We start from the raw sequence: 25,031 nt of genomic DNA, 5'->3' as shown, positions 1-25,031 counted from the left end.
AGGTAAATGTGTAATGTGAGGAAATAATCAGAATCCTTATACCCTACATAGCAAAAAAGCAAGAGCAAAAGATTTATGCTATTAGATCATAATCTTAAGCGGAGATCATTTTGTTACAGTTTTAATAGAGTTCTTTTCTTCTAATAAAAATAATGTTAGAAATTAAGCTCAATAAAAAGAAGAAAATTTTAGTCAATTGTTTAGTAACTGTCTTCTTGGACAACTGAACAAGGTTTTGGGAGAAATTTAAGGTATTTCTTATCATCTATTAGCTTAAATGGAAGGCATTATGAAGAGTGGAACAAGAAGCTAAACAGAAGTCAGGTAAAACCTAGGTTGAAATTCCCTTTAGGTGTACATTTTGAGTAAGACTCCCAATTTCTCTTATCCTCAGTTTCTTCATTTGTAAAATGGGGACAGTAATAATATCTATGTCACAGGAATATTTCAAGGATCAAATGAGAAAATATAACTAAATGTCTGAAAAATTAATCTATGATATATATGTTACCTATTATTAAAACTCATATTATGAGAAAAAATATATTTTAGATCCAGGATTGTGTATTGCCTTTGCTATATATATATATATATATATATATATATATATATATATATATATGTTTTTCTAAATAAAGTATTTTATTTATTTTTCTCCCATTACATGTAAAGATAGTTCTCAACTTTTGTTTATACAAGCTTTCCAATTTCAGATTTTTCTCCCTCCCTCCCCTCCCTCCCCCCCTCCCCTAGACAGCAGGTAACTTTGCTATATATATAAAACTTCAAATTGTATGGTATGTTTGTAGGCATTCCTGTATATACATAAAAGGCATTATAATATAGTATATTGGAACCTGACCTCACAGTAAAGGCCTGAATCAAGGTAGGCTGTTGACACATACTGAATTATTTGATTCCGTTAACCGTGACCTACCCTCTCAATGTTTTCAATAACCTCTAAATTAAAGAAAAGATGGAGATGCACATTAGTAGAGGGAATTTCCTCAATCTGGAATTTCCAGATTATATATTCCACATTATATCAATGAAAACACAGGTCTATTCCTTATCATATAGATAGATAGATATAGATATGCATGTATGTATATTTGTATACTTATGTGTATACACATTCCCCCTTGTATACTGACACACAGATAGACAATTTGACATAATGGATAGAAAGATGGCCTATGATACAGGAAAAGCTGGAATTAAGTGCTGTCTTGGATTACATCCTGCCATATATTAGCTAATCACTTAAACTTGCATTATCCTAGTCAACTCTATGGTTGAAGGATTGTAGAGACTTTAGTTCTACTTCACAGACTTTTCCAATATTATATACACACAAAAATATTAAAAAAACACATCTAAACTAACTGAAAGAGTTCTATCTCTTTTACCAACAATTAAAAATCACTTTAAAAATCTTAGTCAAAGGGAAGCTAGGTGGTGCAGTGGATAGAGCACTGGCCCTCCATTCAAGAGGACCTGAGTTCAAATCCAGCCTCAGACACTTTACACTTACTAGCTGTGTGACCCTGGGCAAGTTACCTAACCCCAATTGCCTCACAAAAAAAAAAAAATCTTAGTCAAATTTAAAATGCTTAAGTCACATGTACTTTAGTTTGAATCCTACTTTTGTAACTAAAATATTATTCCACTCTAGGGATGTCTTTCATTAAGTCTTTTCATTTGGAAAAGAACAATAATATTTACAGGGTTGTTGTGAGGATTAAGAGATAATACTTTAAAATACTCAATAAAACTCTATAATTATTAAAAATGGAATGATGTTTATAATCAGGGGCAGCTACGTGCCATAGCAGATAGAGTATTGGGCCTGGAGTCAGAAAGACTCATTTTTCTGAGGTCATATATGATTTCATACATTCACTAGCTGTGTGATCCTGGTCAAGTCACTTAATCCCATTTCCCTCAGTTTTCTCATCTGTAAAATGAGTTGGAGAAGGTTATGGCAAACCATTTTAATATCTTTGCCAAGAAAACCCCAAATTGGATCATAAAGAGTCAGACACGATTGAAAATGACTCAATAATAACAACAATGCTTACTATTAGCTATTCACAGAATCTTTGAATCCTTGGGTTCTAGCTAGGGTTCATACTAGTCTTGGAAAACATTTGGGTGGTAGCTGACACACTATACTTGATAAACTGTTCCTCTGAATATGCTCTTTGGTCTAATCATTTTCTAATTATCCTTTAGACACAGCACTTTCTGCCTTCATCTAGTCCTTTGCTTATGCTACTTCCCATATGAAAATGACCTGCTTCCCCTTGCTCCCACCCAAATATACCCAATCCAGAGGGGAAAAATACAAAATCATAATTATGCAACATAATGTTCATTTTTACTAGATTGTCATTTGACTACCATATCCCAAAATGTTTTCCATTTCTTTACAGTCTGCATTACTGTCTCTATATATTTTATTTAACTTATTATAGACTAGTTAATATTCTTATCTACTTATTTCCTTAATACCTAACATGTGTATTAGACCTGTCCCAAAATTAGACTCCAGGCTTTCTCTTCCATTTCCCCATTATAGTGGGAACAGAGATTGACACAAAGAAGATGCTCCATAAATACTTGGGGGACCTTAACTTAGAGGAAGGTTTGAGTAGAATTTAAAATAATTTAAAATGAACAAAAGTGTAAATCTTAGCAAAAACAATAATATATGTACTGAAACATGCTCACTGCTATTAGTCATGCTCATGACATTAATGAATTGAGATAATGTGCTGCAGTGGCCTAAAATTACTTTATATGGAGCTTCTAGAACCATTTTACCAAAGCTGAAACACCCACTCATCCCTTACCAAGCCTCACGACAGAAAATGAGAGTCTTTTGCAAGATGGGTTAGTTAGTTTGGAATTATTACATGGTAGTCAGATATCTCATAGACAGGTATAAGTATTATAGAAGGATATTACCAAGAAAGAACTATCAGCTCATTAAAAGAACAAAAATCCTAACAAGTGGAGCTGGCCAACAATGGAAAGGTATTACTTATAAAAAACGTGCAATGAAAGGTCCAGGTAGCTGAATTCCTCAAGAAAGGAATCTTCCATTGTATAGGAAATTGTCTTGCATGACCTCCAATTTAACTTCTGAATATAAATTTCTTGGTTACTATTTTTGGTCTATTTGCATATTTTTACCCAGGTTATTTTTATAAGACTATTGGTCATGGGGGCATCTTATTTCCAGCCTTGGGATAATATCTCCTTATAAATAAATTTGTTATTATAGGTTCTAAAGCTATCATAATCCAAGAGTCAAGTTTACACTGCTGAGTGACAGAGAGTAACAGGAAACTCTTTTCTACATATGTAAATGCGGGTTGTTTCATCAAACATCTATTTAAACAACAGCAACAATAAAAATCAAGTGTTAGGAGATCAAAATGATCACTGCCTTTAGTCTGGCAACACATCAAGATTATGAGAGACAGTGAACAGCAGGAATGATTGCCAGGGTCTACTATCATCACATTAACTGTCAGCATAATATCTTTGCTACTTAAAATGGACTTTGACAACTCTTCTGCTGACAGACTAATAAACTCAGTTCTGTGGACTGCTTTGATGACAGATAGGTTTATTTCTTTTCTGTGCTATATATTTGGGTGCTATGTATTTCATGCTATATAAGTGTATACATATATAAATGTACTTATATGAAGTACTGTTTATGTTACATTAAAACTATACAATATATAAATATTCTCTGAATGGGTAGTTGCATAAAAGAATAAGAATTATCCTTAGATGTAAATTATTCATTCATGTGTCCATTTACCCACCTGTTTATTCACTGAACAATGTGTCAATTAGAAGCTGTTGTTGTTTGTCCTTCTTTCTTTAAGAGAACCATGATACCACCACGAGGTGATATCATGACTTGAGAAAGTTGCATTTAAGTTAGGCAGAGCTGTGCAAAGTCACCAGCCTCACTCTTTCCTCCAGAGCCATCTGGGTCTAGTGGCAAGATATAGATCCAGAAGACTGGAGATGGCCCCAACACAATGGGAGACCTTTTTAAACTACAAGGTCTTTCCCAGGTCTCAGTGTGTCTGATGCAATGCCCATTCAGTGATTAAAGCTAGGTAACAAATGACACAAAGAATGGCCTCTTTTACATAGTCAAAAAATCAATCTGGGAGGGGAAGACACTTAGGAATTCTGGCCAAATCAGTAACAATTGCTATTTATCCTCACTCTGAGCCATCAAGAGCCCAAACAATAAACAAATAAGGCTTGGTCTGGGACCTATGGTTGGTCAATCAATGAGAGTCAGAGTCATTTGAGTTTAAGGCATGAGTCTTAAAAGAAATCTAACCATAAACCTCAAGATATCTTTTGAAGTTCCAGCAATCAAAGTTTATATTTCTTTAGGCAAACCACAGGTAAGAGTATTATTCCCTGTGGCATAACTATGGAACATTAGATGACACTCACATTTAAATGTCAAGAGGAAGAGAAGGAGACAGAAATGGAGACAGAGGAGTCAGAGGTTAGAAGAAAAACCATGACAGTTGTATTATACTGAAGTCAGGGAAGAAAAGATATCAAGGAGTTTGTGATTTAACACTGTCAATTGTTCCAGAATGGATAATGATCCCTAAAGCTATTTCTCAATTGATAAGTGTTCAGAGGATTTGAACAGTTTTGAAAAACTTTTTTTGAAAGAGTTTTCAGAATAAAAATCACAAACTATTAACAACAATATGAAAAATTATTTCTTAAATGACTCTGCGTTTTTACCTCATATCCAGCAAATTGTCAAAAATGATAAACAATTGAAATATTCAAGATTATAGGAAGATCTTTACACTAATACATTGTCAGTGGAACTTTGAATTAGTCCCATAATTCTTGAAAGCAATTTGGGGGTGAAAAAGTGCTTAAAAATAATTCAAATGCCCATTCCTTTTAACTCATATATTCCACTGCTAGTCATATACACCAAGGAGATCAAAGGCAGAAAGAAAGGTCTAATATTTATCAAAATATTTATAGTAACAGTTATTATAGCAAAGAGCTTAGAAACAAAATAGATGCCCATGGCTTAGGGAATAACCACACCAATTGTGGTACACAAATGTAATAGAATATTACTGCCCTATAAGAAATGATTAATGTGGAGAATTCAGAAAAATACAAGAAGACCTTAATTAACCGATAGAGAATGAAGTAAGCAGAGCTTAAAAACAATATGCATAGTGGATATCATACAGATTGAAAAAAAAGACCAATATTGCAGAACTTATTGTCACTTAATTACAATGACAAAGTTTAACTGCAGAGAAAAAGTGCCTCCCACCCATGATTGTAGAAATAAGGTCCTCTGGGTATGGAATATTGCATATACTCTCAGACAAGTGATGTGTTGATTGGGTTTGCTCAATTGTTGTTGTTGTTGTTGTTTTAACCTTAGTAATAAGAGAAGCTTTCTGCATTGAAGAGTGGAAGGAATACATTCAGAAATGAATGTGTTATAAATTCAAAAGACATCAATAATATTATCTCGACTCGAAGCAAAGTACTGCTGAAGGAAAGAAAACAGAGTTAGATGGAAGATGAAGACATGGACCTTGCCCTTAAGGGACTTACATTCTATTAGGATAAGAGCAGCTAACTCACAGGCTTGTTGTAAGAATCAGGCAGGATTATATATTACATACTTTGTAAACTTGAAGTGCTACATAAATGTTAAATGCTGTTTCTGTTGTTACAGAAAATACTCACAAAGGGAACCATAATACAAAAGTAAAGGGGCATCAGACAGGTATTAATAAAGTGTTACAAAAATAAGAGGACTCAATGTGGTGGTGGGAAGGAGAAATCTTCATAGAAAAGACAGCATTTCATCTGGGCCTTGGAAAATGTGAAGGATTTGGATGTTTGAAGATAGGGGATTTTAGACAGATGGAATATCATGAACAAAGGCAACATTGCATGCTCATTGAGAGTGAGTAATGAAGTTTGGCTAGAGCATATGTTCCTAGCCAACAAGGTAGGAGGGAAGTTTGAAGGGAGATATGAGAAGGAAAGTCTGAAAGGTTTCTTGGGGTCAGAACAGGAAGTGTCTTGAATTTCACATTGGACATTATTCCAATAGAGTGTGAAGTAAGGAAAGGTTTTTGAGTAGAGGGATGTAATGATCAGCATATTAAGATCTTCTCTTATTCCAGTGAATTGAGAATTTGAAGTTACTTTTTGTCATGGACAACTGAACAGTGAAAAAACATGCCCAGAAATGAAAGCCTTATGCTCATGGGATCCAGTCAATTTCCATACTATTCAAGTACAATTAATCAAATATAAAGCTTGATAAAACATAACTAATATTATAATTAATGATATTCATCATTATTTTATATTTTAACTAATATTTTATTTTTATATTATTATTTATATTTATATATTTATTATATTTTAACTAATATTTTAACTAATATTGATAAGCCTAATACAATAACATTAGTATTTCTCTATTCTTGTTTACTTCTTTCTACTTTTCCAGTGCTTTTGTGTGCACTGCTTCATGTTGTACTCTCAAAAACACTATGAGATAGGTAGAGTATATATTATTATTCCCAATGGATATATAAGGAAAATGAGGCCCAAAAAAGCAAAGTATTTGTCCAAGGACATTCAGAAAGTTCTTGGCAGGATCAGGATTAGAATCTAGGCTCCTGAGTATTATGTCACTACAATTTCTAATTTATTAAATCTATCTTTCTAGAATTTATCCCTCAAATATAACCTATGAAGAGTATATACATAGACCTGTTCTTACAATTTGATAACATACATATCATGAGGGCTTTGGAGCATTCCCAACTCACTCTACAAGGAAGCATCCCTAAGGGGCTTTGCCTTGGCAAGCCCAGATCTCCTAAGATGTAGGCGCTCTTGGTTCCCTACCATGTGAGTAGGTGTAGCCTCATTTGATTCACCTCAGAAATGGAACAGGTGTCATCTTTAAAACTGGTGAGACTGAGAGGGTTGCTCTCTTTATGTTGCTTTTTCTGGAAATCCTTCTTTCCTGTTGCATGCTGAGGTGGAGCAGGTGCAATGAACTTAATAGGTGAAAGGGGAAGGATTTACTTCTCCTATTTTTCCTCCTTTACTCTGGGTATGATAAATAAACCTTGGGATGTTTGTTTCTGTTCGGTATCATTTGTCCTTCTTGGTTTTAAGTGTCAGCAGAGATGTTTCAGCAAGCCAGTCTAGCAAGAAAGTCCTAAGAAACCACCATGCCTGGAACTCAAGATTAAGGGGCAGGCAGGGCGGGGGAGTTAGACTTGGATATTGGGACTGTGTGCTCTATTGCTATTGTCATTTGTCTTTTGTTTTCAGAGGACCATGACATTGGGAGATGATGTCAGCACTTGCAGTGAATTGGATTTAAGTGAGGCAGGGCTTTACAAAGTCACCAGCCTCACTCTCTTATCCATAGCCATCAGGGTCCAGTAGCAAGATATACATCAGGATGACTCGAGATGGCCCCAGATGTTTGAGGCAATCAGGGTTAAATGAATTGCCTAGGATCCCACAGGTAGCAGTGTCAAGTGTCTAAGGCCAGATTTGAATTTGGGTCCTCCTTACTCTAAGGTCAATGCTCTATCCACTGTACCACCTAGCTGTCTGTATGCTCTATAGGAACTGAACTAAGTTCTGACCCTAATACCTTTCCAGTCTGCAGAGGCTGAGATGATGGGTGGGGGGGGGGAGGGGGATGATAATGCCTCCTATGTATTGGGGGAAGTAAATATTTCTTTGTAAAATGTAATCTGATTGTGAATGGATAAATCAAACTAGGTGAAGGGAACAATGCCATACACTTGAGGGAAGAGCATCAGTGGAGCTGGAGCCACTTGTAGAGAGCCCAAATACTCCTCCTCCCAGTCTCCTTAAGGGTATCATATTACCTTGATGGGAGGGGTGATTTGTTCTCTACCTGGAGAAAAAAATGGTCATCATCCTTCATTTCAGCTGTTTTTGAGGATAGGGATAAGTCCTCAGTTAGCCTGAGAAGAAGCTGATAAGAAGAGTCAACACAGTCTTTCCAATGAAATAGGAATGATTATATGCAAGAAATAATTCAGGAGTGTTGGTTTCCATCACTTTCAATCACAGAATCAAAATTCCTGACCTTGAAAGAATGCAAACTGAGAAAGTCAAGAATGGTAATGAATTTTTTTCCTTATGACCTGCTAAGATAACATCATATACCCTGGTGTCCTCATTCAGAACTGTGCTTAAAATAAAGACAGCAGACAGGGTAGCACTAAGACAACTGCACATTGCTTTAATGATGAACTCCAAAGGGCCCCTGACCTATTTTTATGCTCTGAATGAAAACACCAATGTGTTTTAAGGAGTCTCACCTTCATGATTCTAAGTAAAATACAAAAAGGGTCTCAAGGAGAGGCCTCCTGGGCTTTAATTACCTGCAACCACAATACTCAGGTCATATTTTAACATTTTACCTCCCTTCTAAGGTTATCTAAATAGATGACATGTGGCACATGAAAATCTTGAGTTCTGGATAATCCTGCTTTGAGTGGTGGTCTATGAGATAAACTGAAGAATAAATAGGCTAAGACTTTTCATAGCAATTTCCTACGAGTCATCCCTTCGGATACCAATGCATACACATACACCTGGAAAGGACCTAAGAGATCATATAACTCATCTACTAATTTCTAAAGATGAGGAAACTGATACAGAGGAAAGTTAAATTCTTTGCCCAAGGTCACAGAAGCAGCTAGTTTCAAGACCAGAACTAAAAACAAGAGATGGTTCCTGGCCCACTATTCTTTCAAATATGTCACTTGTTTATTCATTCAGTTGTATCCTACTCTTCATGACCCCATTTGGTGTTTTCCTGGCAAATATACTGGAGTGATATACCATTTACTTATTTCTGCTCATTTTATAGTTGAGAAAACTGAAGCAAGCAAGATTGAATAACTTGTCCAGGGTCACACAGGTGGTAAGTATCTAAAGCCAAATTTGAACTCAGGTTCTTCTGAACCCAGCACCAGCATTCTATCCATTAATCTACCTAGTTGCTTCTAAATATACCACACTGGCTCCCATGATTAAAAATAGTAATTGTGCTGTAAGGACTGTGGTGGCACATACATATAATTCCTATTTCTGAGGAGGCTAGAGTATTGTTTTAGATGCGCTTCAGTTGAGTTAAAGCCAATCCAAGTATATTCATTAAATCTTGCACCAAAATAGTACATCCCAAAGGGGAAGAGGAGAGTGGGTTAGGAAAGACAGCCTGGCACAGGTCTGAAACAAAACAAGCAAAACTTCTGTGCCAATCAGAAATGAGATGGAGCCTTTCAGTAGTCATTTCTCTTTAAACCTGAATGTCATAAGAAGATGCATTCGCAAAATCATAATTAATAATGATATTAATGTTATCATTGACTTAAAGAATAGTGTCATTTATTTTACTACACTTAATGTACTTAGGATCTCAGGGTGTGTCAAAGTATATCTGATTTTTTTTTATATTTGAAGAGACTTGTGGCTAGTACAGTAGACCAGGAAAGCTAATGAAGATGAATTCCAGTATGTACTTGAACAGAGAGAAGACCACAGATTCAATAAAGTACATAAACACAGAAACTGAGAAGTTAGAAAGGACCTTATTACATGTAACCTAATCCAATGTTTTTTCTGAGGAAAAAAGTAAAAAAGCCTTCAAAAAATTTCTTTACAAGAGGTAATCTACTATATGTTTGAATATCTCTAAAAATGAAGAACTTACTATATTTCCCAAGGTAGTCTAGTCCACCCACATATGCTTCCTAACACATTTATCTTCCTCTGTACTCTTGGATCAAGCAGTATAAGTTTAATAGTTAACAATGCTATCCTTCCTGAAGAAGTAGCTAGGTGGCATAGTGGACAGAGTCAAGAACCTAAATTCAAGTCTACTTTCAGAAAATTACAAGGTGTGTCACCATGGGAAAATGATGTAAGTTTTTATCTGGCTTAGTTTCTTCATCCAAAAAATGGTGGTAATATTACCATCTAAATCAGAGTTATTGTGAGGATCAAACAAGGTATTTTAAGGCACTTAGCACAGTGCCTGGTGCTTAATAAATATTTATTCTCTTGCCCTCTTCCATTTCACAGGGTTGTTGTAAGAAAAGCCTACTATGAATTCTAAACTTCCATATGAAATGATCAATTATTTTTAATGCAAGTCATGCCTTAGCTTTCAAGGGTGGGAAATATGTCTTCATATATTAAATCTTTTTCTTCTGTAGTTTACAGAACACTTTTTATCAATGTGACATTCAGAGATACTGGGGTATTGTATTTGCTGTCAATTAGCCTACTGTTGATTGAGGTACATGAGAAATATTTGTTGTTTCTCCTCATGATTCAAGGCAAATGTCACTAGGCTTCCAAAGCAAGTCAATACCAAGAATTAAAATATGTTCAGTTAATTATTATCTCATGATTTGGGAACTACTCTTATTTCTAGGATACATGAAACAAAGCCAAAATTTATCATTTCATTTCATATAGACTGCCAACCCTATATAAACATTTTAAATTTAATTTACTGAAAACTTGGTTCATAAAAAAAAAAGTTAAGTATGTTACAGTGGGTAATTCAAAATCCCCCAAACGTCTTCAATGAAAAGATGTAGATCCAAGGTGAGTGGATGGCCCCATTTTTTCTACTCCCTTATATAATCTCTTTATTCTTATAATGCTTGTCTCTAATTTCTCCCTCATACATTTCCCTTACTGCATTTATTCCTTTGTTTTGTCTTACTTGTTAAATGTCCTCCCCCTGCCAATTACATCTTAGTGAAATCTTAACCATCTTTCAAGGCCAAGCTCCTAGCTCACTTTTTTCATGAGGGCTTGCTTGACTTGTCTAACCCACATGATTTACTTCCTTCCCGTAGTGACAAAACCATTTATACTCTGCATCACACAGGTCAGTAACTGAGTAAATGTTGGCTTATACTGTTTTCCCTTGAATCAAATTATGACCTCCTCAAGGGTAAAAAGCTTTTTTCAACTATCATAACACCTCATATAGTTCTGAGTGTGATCTGCAATAAATACTTGTTGACTGACTTCAAAAATCTAGTGTGCTTAATAGTAATCATTCAACTCAGTCCAATTCAATTTAAAAAAATGTATTAAGGACATTCATGCATGAAGCACTGAACTAGGCCTGAGGAAATCAAAAAACAGGAATGAAATGGTCCCAGTCCTTAAGAAACCTGTATTCTATTCTGGGAATGCTACATATGCACAGAGTGATATGCACAAAATGGTGTGCAAAACAAATACAAAGTAATTTTGTAATAGAAAGATAAAGCACTGCCCGAATCTGTCATTTTAAGAGGCTAAAGCAAGGTAGACAACTACTAAAGGAATAGGGGATAGCCTAAGCCAAAATATGTAGGCTGGAATTAGAATGTCACACATGAAGGAGGAGGTAACCAGTTCATATAGAATGCAGATTAAATGTGGGAAGAATACTTTGATACGTTTAGAAAAGCAAACCGGAACCATGTTGTATAGGAGTTGAAATAATAAAGGATTTTGCAAATTGTCCTAATACTACAGAAGGCATTATATCTTCTGAAGCACAGAATAGATATGGTCAAACCTTGTTTAAGGAAGATTATTCAGGCAAGTATATGGGAGATGGACTAGAGAGAATGGAATTAGGCACACCATAGATATAGGTATCTGCAATTAATATAATTTTCATTCTATATTATATCCTACCAATTTAGAATATTTTATTTAACCCCTCTCTTTCATCATTTTGCCTTTTCTTTCTCATCAATTTTTTTCACTCATATTCTCTTTTGACTTTTCTCTTACTCTCTTCTTGTTGATACCTTACATTAGCCAGTGGATGCTGAGCAAATTGAGCAGCTCTGCTAATAGAAGGTGGGACCAAAGGGATTGCTTAGCTCCCTTCAGTTGAAAAGGAAAAGAAGCCGTGGTATCCACAAGTGTAAAACTCTTGTAACATCATGGTAAGAATTTATCTGAGCTAAAGAGCATGAGCAATGCTTTCAAAAAGTCTAATTGCTACCAGATGCCCCCTAGTCTTCTTTAACATCTCATTAGCTACTAGTCCTCTTTCCAGGTGAAAGTATTCCTGCCTACACCAAAGGCAGCACCATTTTGACAGCACGCATGTATTGTTACAACATTGTGATTGTTCGAGTATGACAGACTACTACAGTGTTTCATAGCCAGACAACTGATAGGGCTTCCAATCAATAGGCAGCTATTGACTGCTTGACAGGAGGAGCTCTATATTTGGCTGTGTATGATGGAAGGAGAGGATGAAAGCTGACATCCTCTTTTCCTACTGAAAAGTGAGCTTAAGAGGCAGTTAACATGTCAGAAGAGCTAGACTATGAAAGAAGATTAAGGGCATACAACAAGGTGAAGACATTTGGAGAAGGGGCAACTTGATCATCCTAAAAGAAAATGAAATTGAGATTGAGGAACTTCACATATTTAGGAAAATAGAAAATGATAATGAATCATTCATTAGCACACATTTACTCTGACAAATTGGGTCAGTTTGATGCCTAAACATTTGTCAAATACTCAGTGTCCCGTATAGTGCTAAGAGCAGATTCACCATAAATAGCTATTGACTGATAGAAAATATCCAGAAGGAAGAGTTATTCTCCTGGAGTATAAGATCTAATTAACTTTTATTTTCTTCATCTGAAAAAGATTTTGAAGGTCACAATGAATAGGCCATAATCAAAACTGTTTCCTAAAGATCTTGGGCAGCAGCCCAAATTGCAAAGCTTCTAAAATAACTTTTCACCACACTCCTTAGGCTGCCTCACATCATTGTTGGTTCTGTATAAGGCCAGAAAAACAAACTTAATGCCACACACCTGGCATGAAGGCTTGCTGAGTTTGTGTGAATATCACCTTCATTAACAGCTGTATCATAGAGTAAGGGGGAAAGAGCAGAATTTGATCAAGGTATCACAGATATAGTGTAAGAGCAGACCTCTGAGGCCATCTAATTCAATGCCCACATTTTGGATTTGAGGAAACTGAGGCCAAGGGAAGTGAAAAAAAAAACAACAACATCTATTCCACTGTATCACACTTCCACAGAGGACCTGGTTTCAAACCTTAGATCTGCTACTTGGACCAAGCAAATCACTGAACTCTGAGACTCAGTTTCCTGATCTGTTAAATGAGATGCTTAAGCTAGAGGATTCCTGAATTCCCTTCTAGGTATGATATACAATTCAGAAGACTGATTCAGCTCTTACCATGGAATAAAGGCCCTTGTTTCTTTTTCTCTATCTAAATCCTACCTATCTTCGATGTCTAACCTTGAGTTTAAACTCTTCCCTGAAACTTTCCTAACTACTCTGAAGGCCGGAGACCATGTCTTACACCTGACTTCTATAAGCCATGTAGTACTCAACACAGAATACACTGGAGAGACCCAACACACATATTAATTAATTGATCAAGCCTAAGAGAATATGCCAAAATGCCACCTCTAATAAGATACTTTACATGGCACCTTAAAACAATGACAAGAGAAATGCGATGAATAGAGCTGAAAAAAGAAAGTAGAGAATATCTATGATTTGCAAGAGAGCCCTTGATATATATGCAAAAGTCAAAAGTAACACGATACCTTGGCTTTGTCTCTAGTTGTCTGCTCAGGTGAATTCTTGGAATTTCTATGCTGTTGCAGCCCACATTTTTAGTAACTGATAGATTTCCCAGAATCATGAGAGTTATTTTTTTCAAAGAATGGTTTTGTTTGTTGGTTTTGTACCATATTTACTTTTTCATCTCATCAACTTTACTATTGTACTATTAAAAATCAGCAGCTCACATGACTTATTTCTCATATTTACAACTTTGGGAGGGGGAAGATTGTTCCTACAATTCTATAAAAAACATCCAGCATTTTTGGCCCAATAAGTGGATTAAAATGCAAGCAATCAAGCATTATTAGACATAAGACTCTGGATAAAAGATCTGGAATATTTCCAGGAAAGTAAATGTAACATATTTAAAGGGACAAGGATTTTTAAGATGTAGTAAATCATGAGCTTTAAGCACTTGGTTATCTTCTGTATACAAGATTCCCCTTCCCCATTGTAAAAGGAAAAGTAGTGTTTGCTAAAAAGCAAAGCACCTTGGGGATGTATACTAATCAATTCCCTGGAACCGTTCTGAATAAAATCACCTTAGTTTTGATCATTTTTAGCTACCATTTCTGAGACTCTGCCTGGTTTTTTAGATCAGGCTCTCTCTGGGCCTAAAAAATAACTCTGAAATGTTAGAGCAGGAAATACTTTAGAGAGCATGTAGTTCAGCTCCTTAATTTTGTAAAGGAGGAAGTTCTGAACTCAAGAAGGAAAGTGAGTTGTCCAGGGTTACAAAGTAAGTTATAGACAGAGCTTAGACAATGACCTAGGTATACTAATTTCTAGTAAAAAGTTTTATTCACTACACTACCAAGTAAAAGAATGTCTTGTAAAGGAACTAATTTTTTTAAGTTAACATCTTTTTTCTCCATTGTTATGAAGCATGACACAAGTACTAAGAAGAAAACACCTCTCTGACACTACATGCTACAGAAATAACCAGGTTCAAAATAAGAAAACATATGTCTATATGCCCTACAGATATACTTCTAAGGATGTGAGAAAGGAAGTAAATATAGACAAAAAAATAAGTGACAAGGGGTTTCCATCAAATGAAGGGGATGGACACCAAGGTCCCTTCGTGAGCTGGTATTCTATGATTCCATAAGATTTAGCTGACAAAGTGATGGCTCCTTATACTAATGAGATATTGTTGAATGTATCTCATATTGACTATTAGGTCACTTTTCATCACCCATGCTTTGCAATTAGTTATAGGCAATGCCATACTGAAAATAATTCAAATCCTTTAAGTAATAGTATTTTTATACTGTTCCCCAAAGGAAAAGAAATTATTTTTTTTCCTTATTATGCCTAGCTGCCAACTAAAGCAGAGAGACCTCCTATTCTCTTTCCATTTCATGGCACCTAACACCCTGAAAGTTATTCAAAGAATGTAGGTGGTAGAGGACACAAAAAAGGCAGTTTCACCATACCACCTCACTTCTATATCTTTTTCTCTTCTACAACTGTACAAATTATGCATAGCCTTTAGCACACAACACAAATCTCAACTCTTGGTATTTATATCTATAATTTTCACCTAATACAGTGCCTGACAGATAGCAGGTGCTTAATTAATGAATGCTGATTCATTTGTTCTGACTATTCTCTTCTTTAAACTTCCATTACCCTGACAGTTAATATAATACCATATAATTGAGCACTTAATTAAACTCTTAGTTGTTTGTACACAATAATTTTGTCTCCCCCATGATAGTGTAGGTTCTTAGAGGACAAAGACTGTGTTGTTTTACTGGAAAAAAATATATGTGTATGTATATATATATATGTACACACATATTTATATGTATATATACACGCATATATATATATATATATATATATATATATATATATATATATATATATATATATATATATATATATATATATATATATATATATATATATATATATATATATATATATAACATTTATTCCTCAACAAAGTTGCTAGGATAGTAGTGCTGGGCATGTAGTAATCACTTGATGCACACTGTGGTTGAAACCATGACAGACTGAATAATATTAATAAATGTCATTACAGGTTTCTCCCATCGTGCTCTGCTAATCAAATTCACAACAACCTCTTCTGAATATCTTTCAGGCCTACTTACAGTTATGACATGTGGCTCCAGTATAACCAGTGTCACTGCAGTTACAGTAAAAGGTGGCCCAGGACTGAGTACATGTTCCTCCATGTTCACAGTAGTTTGGCAAACATCTGATCAAACATAAAATACAAACATACAAAACAGACCAGTTAATTTTACAGGATATGAGTTGATATGCAATACCTGTCAAGGGAAAAATAAATCTTCACAGAATAGCTTGCCCACATAAGCTTGTCTGTCACTCAATAAACCCAAGAGAAAGGCTAAGTTAGTTCAGTATCATGGCACCCCACACAAACAGTGGGTAGACTTCATGTGGAGCTACTGTTGATTCTCATGCCTGATTTTGTTAAAAGATGAGTTGAACAATGCAATCAAATTTAATAGGAGGTGGTAAGGAGGATGCAGGTGTGAGTGTTCACAGCTGAAGATACTCTGTAGAATTTGAATAAATTTTTGGTACTTCTGGAGGGCCACAGGGAAATAACAGATGACTCAGTTAATATCTACTACCACTCCCACCTCCATTTTTGAGGTATATCCAAAAGCTCAGTTTAAATGAACACGGAAGAAGAATAAAAGTAAACAAAAATAAACAATTTAAAACTGACAAGATTGGAATTCATTTAACTCATTAGTATCATGAAAATTTTGGAAAAGTCACAAAATCTCCTTAGCCAGATATCAAAGGGTGAGCAACAGTAGGGGAGAGCTAAAGGGTGCACTGTGATCTTAGTCGTTTGTATGGCAAGTGGAATTAACAACAGGATTTATCCCCTACAAGTCCTGTGTATTGATGAATGAAATTTTTCAGCAATGATTATTTTAAAAACAGAAACTAATATCCCAGCATGTGTTCAGATGTATTATTAGAAAGTTTCTGCTCAGCACAGCAAACATGTATTTGTGCTGAGCGAGCTATTGTTCTGTAATGAATATATCCCCAGCTACGTGATGCCAAATAAATGTCCAGAATAGAAATAAAAGTTGACTAAGTCTATAGGATAGGATGTGGTTTAGAGTGGGATGGGACCCCAGTGGATATATAATAAAATCCCCTCATATTACAGAAGAAAAAGATGAATGTTAGAAAGGTTAAGTCACTTGCCCGGAATTACACAGGTAGTAATTAGCTGGGCAAGGATGTTAACCCAGATCCTCTGACTTCAAATGCATTGTTATTCACATTGTACCAGGATGATTCTCTATTGTACAATCACAGCTATACCAATATTCTCTTTATATCTCTAACTCTGTCTCTTTGTCTATGTATCTCCAATCATGTTAGTAGAACAAAGTTCAGTAACTTGTTTCCATTGAGGGCATTTATGCTTGCCTACTAAGACAATTTAATCAATTCAACCAGTCCCTTCTTCAGCCTCTCCTGTCCAATATTCTTTTTTTAAATTTTATTTCCTGTTTCATGTTGTTTAGGGTATTTGGGGGTTTCTACCTGGATTCAGTTACGGGCCCCAGATCCCTGAAGTTGCTGTCATACCAGTTCATCAAGTTTAAGATATATTCAACATTTTTTTAATATATGAATTAAAATCTATTCTGATGTATTGAAATCCAATGAAAATACTGATTCAATTTGCTTTTCTCCTTTTTTCCAAAGGAGAATAAAAACAAAGGATAGACAACATGGTTTATAATATAATAATTTGGCATATTGCAGTCTTAATGAGTGTAAATCAAAATAATGTGGCTGCTTAAAGTATCTTTTCTAAACTGTTGATCATTTTTGAAATATGTATTTATTTATTTTTAACATTCTTTACTTTGTAAATTTTAAGTTCAAAATCTTTCCCCACCCATTGAGAAGGTAAGGACTATATTATAAATTAAACATACAAAATAATTACAAACATATTTTCATATTATTATATTGCAAATTTTAAAAGCAAAGTAAAATTACAGCGAGGAAGTTTCGCTTCAATTTGTACTCAAGTTCATCAGTTCTGTCTCTGGAAGGAGAAAGCATTTGTTTTTTTGTTTTTTCATCATGAGTCTTTTGGAATTGTCTTGGATCGTTGTATTGATCAGAGTAGCCCACTCTTTCACAGTTGATCATCATTATGATATTGCTGTTACTGTGCATACTGATCTCACAGTTTTTCTCATTTCAGTTTACATCGTGTAGAATTCTTCTAAGTTTTTCTAGTTTAGTTTAATTTAGTTTTTTAGCAAATCACTTTCTCCTCCTTTGTCATTTCCTATAGCATAATAGTACTCCATCGAAATCATGTCACAAATTTTTCAGTTATTCCTAAATTGATGATTAATCCTTCAATTTCCAATTATTTATGACCACAAAAAGAGATGCCATAAATATTTTTGTACATATAGGTCCTTTTCTTTTTTCTTTGCTCTCTTTGGGATACAGACCTAGAAATGGTATTGCTGGGTCAAAGGGTACACACATTTTTATAGTCCTGGACATAGTTCCAAATTGTTCTCCAGAATTATTGGATTAGTTTAAAACTCTATTTTCCCTCATTCCCTCCAGAATTTGTCATTTCTAATAGGTAAGAAATGGTACCCCAGAGTTGTTTGTTCGCTCCCACCTCCAAAATTTGATTTGAGGTGCTATTTTAAAGTTGTTTGGAGGGGAATGTTGGTAGAATTTAGCTGGGTTGCTCCTGTATTCTACCATCTTGGCTCTGCCTTCTCTAACAGGTAGTATTGAGAAATTTAATTAGTAATTGTGCATCTTATCTATGGAGGACTTTTATTTTACAAATAATTCAAGTAAAAAAAATACTACTGGGGGCAGCTAGATGGCTCAGTGGATAAAGCACCAGTTCTGGATTCAGGAGCACCTGAGTTCAAATCTGGCCCCGACACTTGACACTTATTAGGTATGTGACCCTGGGCAAGTCACTTAACCCCCACTGCCCCGCAAAAAAATAAATAAATAAATAAAATAAATAAAACAAATGTAAAAAATACTACTACTTACTCTATGTAAGATGGTGTCTTAGCTTTTAGAAATACAAAGAAAACAACAGCAACAACAAAAAAGGCCTTCCCTCAAGGATATTACAATTTTACTGGAGGAGGGAAATAAATGAAACCTTTCTATGGATAAATAAGTACAAAAGATATGTGAATGTAAAATAGCATAAAACAATTTCAATAGGCAGATTGCATTAATACCCTATTGTCAGTGCTGTTATCCACATTTTACAGATAGAGAATCAAAGTCAAGTCTATGAATACATAGTGAAACTATGACTTCCAATTCCTAGAGATGTTTCCTTCCTGCAGTCCCTTTATTACTTCTTTGCTATCTTAGCATCATAGGGTTAGAGACAGAGATGTTCTCAAAGACCATCTGTTCCAAAATCCTTATTTCTTATATGTAGATGATAAGAGTGAAACCCAGAAAGGAAAAATACTTTGCTCAAAATAGGATGAGCAATTATTGACAGAGAACCCAGGTATCTGACTTCAAATTCAACATACTTTATGCTATGCCCGATTGACTTTGGTTGTTGTTGTTTTTAATTTTTGTTTTTGTTTTTAGTTGATACTTGCTAAGCATTTTACTGTGTACTTGGAGTTTTTCAGAGGTAATGAAGCAAGTATTTTTAAAATGTAGCAATAATAGTCCCTGACCCTAGGGAACTTAAAACATGTTAAAGAAGAGTAGATAAATGTGAATTTCAGGGTATGTTAAAGACAGAAGAGTGAATATTACATATAAGTGCCTTTGGGCATAAAAAGGGATAAAAAGTCAATGAGTATGTTTAAGCAAGAAAGACATCTTTGGAGGAGACAACTATAGTCTCAGTACAATTCTCTAACAAACAATGATTTATTAGGTACATACTATGTGCAAGATGAGGCAACTTGACATAATGTAAAATGGACCAGGTTTTGAGATAGTGTAATAGTTATTTGGGCAAGACCTGGACTAGTTTACTTGTAAAGAGGGCTTAGTTTTTAAGACCTTGAGAACTGTATTTCTCCCTAGCTTGAAAAGAGCTAAAGGTATTGTGGGATTTGTTCTGGAGGATGGAACTTTCTACTGTATAAAATTTCTCTGGAGAGATGCAAGGAGTTGGGGAAATTCAGATGGGAGGAGAGGAAGGCAGTTGTTGTAGGTATGACTCTAAAGTCAGCACTCTCTCTAGTTCAGATTTGATGTTGGAATAAAATGAGGCATTCATGAGTCATTGAATATTTAAGAAAGGAGGAGGTTTTCTTTCTCACATACAGAAAGGATTTGCAACAAGGACATAATATTAGCAGAGCCCACATGGATTGGTGGTTTGTTGCTGTTGTTATTGTTTTGGGGTTGGTTTTTTATTGGTCATAGTCCAAAAGATTTTCTGAGGGGAGGAAAGATCATATGATTTCTTATTTTATGAGAGTGCTCATGTGGTCTCTTGCCCAGCGCAGCATGGTATTACCACTGGAATTTTCAAATTGACACTGGACACACTCTTCAACCCCTGCTTCTCTTTTAATAGCTTCAATCTGCTTTTTTGGTTCATTTGTTTTTTAGCATATGCCTCTGATGGGCATCCCACAAACAACTACATGCAGTGGGAAGCATCAGCAAAAATTCCTCCATCGGGCTTAACCCCAAAGGGACAAACCTTTGATTGTCCACTTCTGTGTTCTCCAGGTTCCAGACCTCTTGGTGAGATCAATGGCCCCATTCTCTGGACTAATATAGATGAAGATCTCTTCAAACCATTCCTCAAGGCTCTTTTACATATCAGTTTTGCAGCCTGGACTCAACCAGCTAGAAGGAATTGCCAATATCCCTATTTCCAAGGGTCTCTCCTGTTGTCAAATGAGTGGCTATCAAAGTCCATTTCACATGCCTCCTTGTAGTAGATGGAAGCATTAGATAACTAGGATGAATGGCATTCTTCAGGATCCAGGTCCTTATTATATGTTGGAGTCCTCTAAGCCAGTGGAAGAGGCAGTATACCAGAGTCTAAACTGGAGGTCTCAGTCTCTGGCATAGTCACCATCTGCTTATGAAGCACAAATACCAGAGGAACCCAAGAAAACATGGTTTCTAATTTACAATTTACATTTATCAATCAAAGCCTCCTCTGATCTCCATGTTCTGCTAGAGGGACTATCTTGCCTTGTCCAGCCAATAATAGTGAATTCTGAACAAATGATGATTATATTATGCATTGCCATCTGTTCAGTAGCAACTTGGGTTCAGTAAGAGGTGAGCAACTACTTTTTAAAAGTATTATAATAACTATATGTTCTGGGGAACCCAGAGATCTAAAACAAAGGCTTTTTCTGACCACCCTTGGTGCCAGCCAAAGACTTCATCCAGCCTTATCTTTATGGACTGAGATATCCAGAAACATAAACTTTACATTGCTGAAAGAGCCCAAGGGGAGACACAGTGGGACAATCCATTTTATATCTTTGAAGGCTATAGCCTATTCTGAGCCCCACCTGAAAGACAAAGCCTTGTCAGTAACTCAGTAAATGGGGGCCATCAGAATATCCAGGTAGGCATTGTGGGTTTTCTAAAGCATCCTGTAAGTTTCTGGGCTTCCTTCTTAGATTGTGGGAAATCAAATGTCAGTAGCTTATTCTGAACTGTACCTGGAATCCTCTGGGCTTTCCTTTCTCACTCTATTTCCCAAAACTTGACCAATTGTTCCTGACCTGCAATTTTCATAGAATTGATTTCCCACTTCTTATTCTCATATATGTCACCATCTTATCTAGGGCCTCTGCTGCTATGGCCTCATCTGGTCCAGTCAACATTAGTACATCAGTATAGGTGTGTATACCAATGCCCTCAAGAAGGGAGGACTTTTTCAGGTCTCCACCCACCAAAATGTAGGAGTATAAAGGAGAATTGAGGTAGTCCTAAGGAAGGATGGTGAGTGTATTGAATGCTTCTCTAGGTGAAAGCAAACTATTACTGATGACTTTCAGCCATATAAATAAAGGGGAAAAAATGCATTAACAAAATTGATAGCCCCATACCACTCACCCTGGGCCTTGGCCACTGGTTCTACAATATTGACAGGATCAGGAATTTCTGTAGTAATAGACATGACTTTTTTTTCAGCTCCCTTTAGTAACTGTAAAATGTCAGGTACCATCTGCCTTTCTCACAGGTAACACAAGGCTGTTGCAAGAGGATCTGGCATAAGAAAGTACTCCAGCTTCCTTTCTCCATCATGAAAGAAAAAAAATATCTTTTTACAACCCACCCCTGAAGAGACCTATTATTGTATAGTGGCAGTAACATGTCTAGAGGCTGCTAAAAGTATACACACATCAATACTGAGCATATAGCACTCCTTCCTTCCATGGACTACCTTCCACAGCAACCTCTGAATAATCCAAATGAAGCATGGGCTTTAAAGGGTACTTCCGGCTTGGGTGGGACTGAGGGGCTCTTATGCCCTGGTGCTTAATTTCTACATTCAGTTTTATAAGCATCCCTGTAGATTGGCTATCAGTTACTTTCTTATCAACCCCAAGTTTCAGGAGCTACACCCAAAGGTCCCTCCTTGGTATTGTGAAATATTTTTGAATTGATTAGCCTAATTTTGGGGGGGGCCTAATCTGTGGATGACTAATCTTGGGACTTTTGACTTGCTGGCTATCTGACTTCCTTAATTTAATGTGGGCTGTTTATAAAGTTCCACCACACTGCTCCACTCCCAAATTGATAAGCACAGGATTAAGAAGCCTCTTAACTAAATAATCCAAGCAGAGTTTATTTATGAGATACTGTTGAAAATTAAGAATACAGGGAAATATGGGGCGGCTAGGTGGCACAGTGGATAAAGCACCGGCCCTGGATTCAGGAGTTCCTGAGTTCAAATTCGGCCTCAGACACTTGACACTTACTGGCTGTGTGACCCTGGGCAAGTCACTTAACCCCATTGCCCCGTAATAAAAAAAAAAAAAAAAGAATACAGGGAAATAAAATGTACAACCTGACTGCTTTCCTGCGGTCCCTTTTCACTGTGTCTCTTTCCCACCTGCTGCCCTCTAACTTCTTGAATACAATAAGGGCCTTAGCCGCCTCCGGCCTCAGGGCACGTTACACTTTCCCTGGTTTGTATTAACAACCGTAACCTTGTCAGCCCAGTCTCTCCTTTTCTGAACCGAACTCTCCTCCGTCCTTGTCCGTGCTGCCCTCTAGTCAGCCCCTCCTCAATCTTGTCTCTCTATCTAGTCCGTCCTCGCTCCTTCTTTTTCTAGTCCATCTCCCCCCTCCTGTCTCACTCCCAGGTCTATATATACCTTTTCTTCCTTCTCTCCACTCAAATCTCGGGGCTTCCTTCGCCCCTACAGACCAAGCTAATCCGCCAGCCAGAGCTGCAGCTGTGGGGTGGGGGGAAGGTGTGTGCTCTCGAGCCTCATGCCTCAGCACAGGCCATCCGGGATCCTTCAGATAGCTCGGCTCAGGTCAGAGGGAGCTGGGGGCTTTTTTCCCCCAGCTGTCTGACCTGTCATCTTGTATAGCCCACGGGGCTTTTTTGCTCAGCTGAAGCTGAGGAGGAGGGGGAGAGACCCTAAGGGCCTAAGGCTTTCTAATCTCAGCCTAAAGGTAGGGTCCCCAAATCAAAATAAATTTCCACAGTATAGTGTCATTCCTCTCTGCCCACCTAACAGGGCAGTGGTGGGTTCTGTGACTTTTCCTGTTCCCAGGGTGACAACCTGCACTGAGAACAGTATTTGCCCAAACCAATATTGTTTCAATATCATGTTCAATTTCACAAATTGATCAGTCAACACTTTTATTATTTCATGGTGGAGGAAGCTCATAGCTAAATTCAGAAGACAATCTGGTGGTGATCCACCCAGAAGGTGGGATCTAATTGACCTAGGGACATTCTGAATTTATAATATGGCAGGGCAGGGGAGGTATATGTATGAATAAATCCAATCTATCAAATCCATTTCTTTTAGGAACTTCACCTCCTCCCTTCCAGAATCTCTTGTGGAAACTATCTCCTAGGGGAATTTAACTTTACAAGATCAAGTGCAAATAAATATCCATCTCAACCATCCAAAATGGAACAAAGAGCATATGCCTTCTGGGGCTTTGAACATTTTTAGTTGGCTTTATAAAAGGAGGAACTCAGAAAGTTCCTCCAAGCCATGGAAGTCTAAAGCCAAGAGCTTTTCAACCTGACTCCATCAAACCACATTCTCAGGAGCAATTGCTTCAGCAATTCCTCAAGGTTTCTGTTTCAATTCCTGCAGCCACCACTCTATGGAACTTACAGAGGGCAGCTAGGGGGCACAGTGGATTGAGCACAGGGCCTAGAATCAGGAAGACTCATTTTCCTGAGTTCAGATCTGGCTTCAGACATTTAATAGTTGTTTGACCCTGGGCAAGTCACTTAACCTTGTTTGCTTCAGTTTCCTCATCTATAAAATGAGCGGGAGGAGGAAAAGGCAAACTACCAGAGGATCTCTGCCAAGAAAACCTTAAATGGGGTCACAAAGAGTCAGGATTGAAAAAAACTGAATAACAAGAACCACTTCTCTTAGGAAGGGAGCCTCCTCCCACAGTTTGTTCCCTCTGGGCAGGAAGTCAGAGACTGGTGAAGAGCAGTAATCGGATAAGCCTGGGGCCTTCTAACTACCAGTGAGAATTCCCTAACCTCTTCCTTGTCTACTCACCTCCTCTAGTCTCTTGGCCCCTGTCCCAGCAGGAACTGGAGACCCTGGATCAGAGATGCCCCTCCCTATCATCCTGTTCAACTAGCAAACAACAAATTGCATCAGAATGGAGATGATTCTATTACTATTATGAATAATCCATATTTTGAGATTTCTGACTTGGTGGAGAAAGGAAGTCACTTGAAACTAGTTAAAATCATTCCTTCAAACAGAAAGGTTGCTTAGTATCACAGGGTTTGGAGGTTTTGTCATTCCTGAAAGGGGATGGGTGGAGAAAGGGGAGGGGAAGACGGAGAACCTGGAACTCAAGAGATCATGTCCTGAAAGAGCCCCTGAGAATAGCATCTGGTGACAGAAAGAATCATTTTTACCCAGGGCTAATCAGGAAAACTGACCTCCAAAGGGACATCTGCTAGGCAATAGTAGGAAGATAAAAGTTTAGAACTTGCTTATGACACACTGAACTTGAGGTCCTGGTAAGACCCTTAAACCACTTGCTTCC

The 25,031-nt window shown here is 36.7% G+C and overlaps 1 protein-coding gene across 1 annotated transcript in view; it reads right to left on the bottom strand.

The window, feature by feature from the left end:
• CNTNAP5 (contactin associated protein family member 5) overlaps window positions 1-25,031 on the bottom strand; it is a 974,910-nt gene that overhangs the window by 417,262 nt on the left and 532,617 nt on the right. Inside the window, 1 exon segment of the mRNA XM_043992699.1 lies at window positions 15,887-15,993. Coding sequence (XP_043848634.1) covers window positions 15,887-15,993 — 107 coding nt within the window.

This window comes from Dromiciops gliroides, chromosome 3, assembly GCF_019393635.1.
Source record: "Dromiciops gliroides isolate mDroGli1 chromosome 3, mDroGli1.pri, whole genome shotgun sequence".
Taxonomy (NCBI): Eukaryota; Metazoa; Chordata; class Mammalia; order Microbiotheria; family Microbiotheriidae; genus Dromiciops; species Dromiciops gliroides.
The sequence above is the reverse complement of the archived record's forward strand: the minus strand, read 5'-3'. Positions and strand labels throughout refer to the sequence as shown.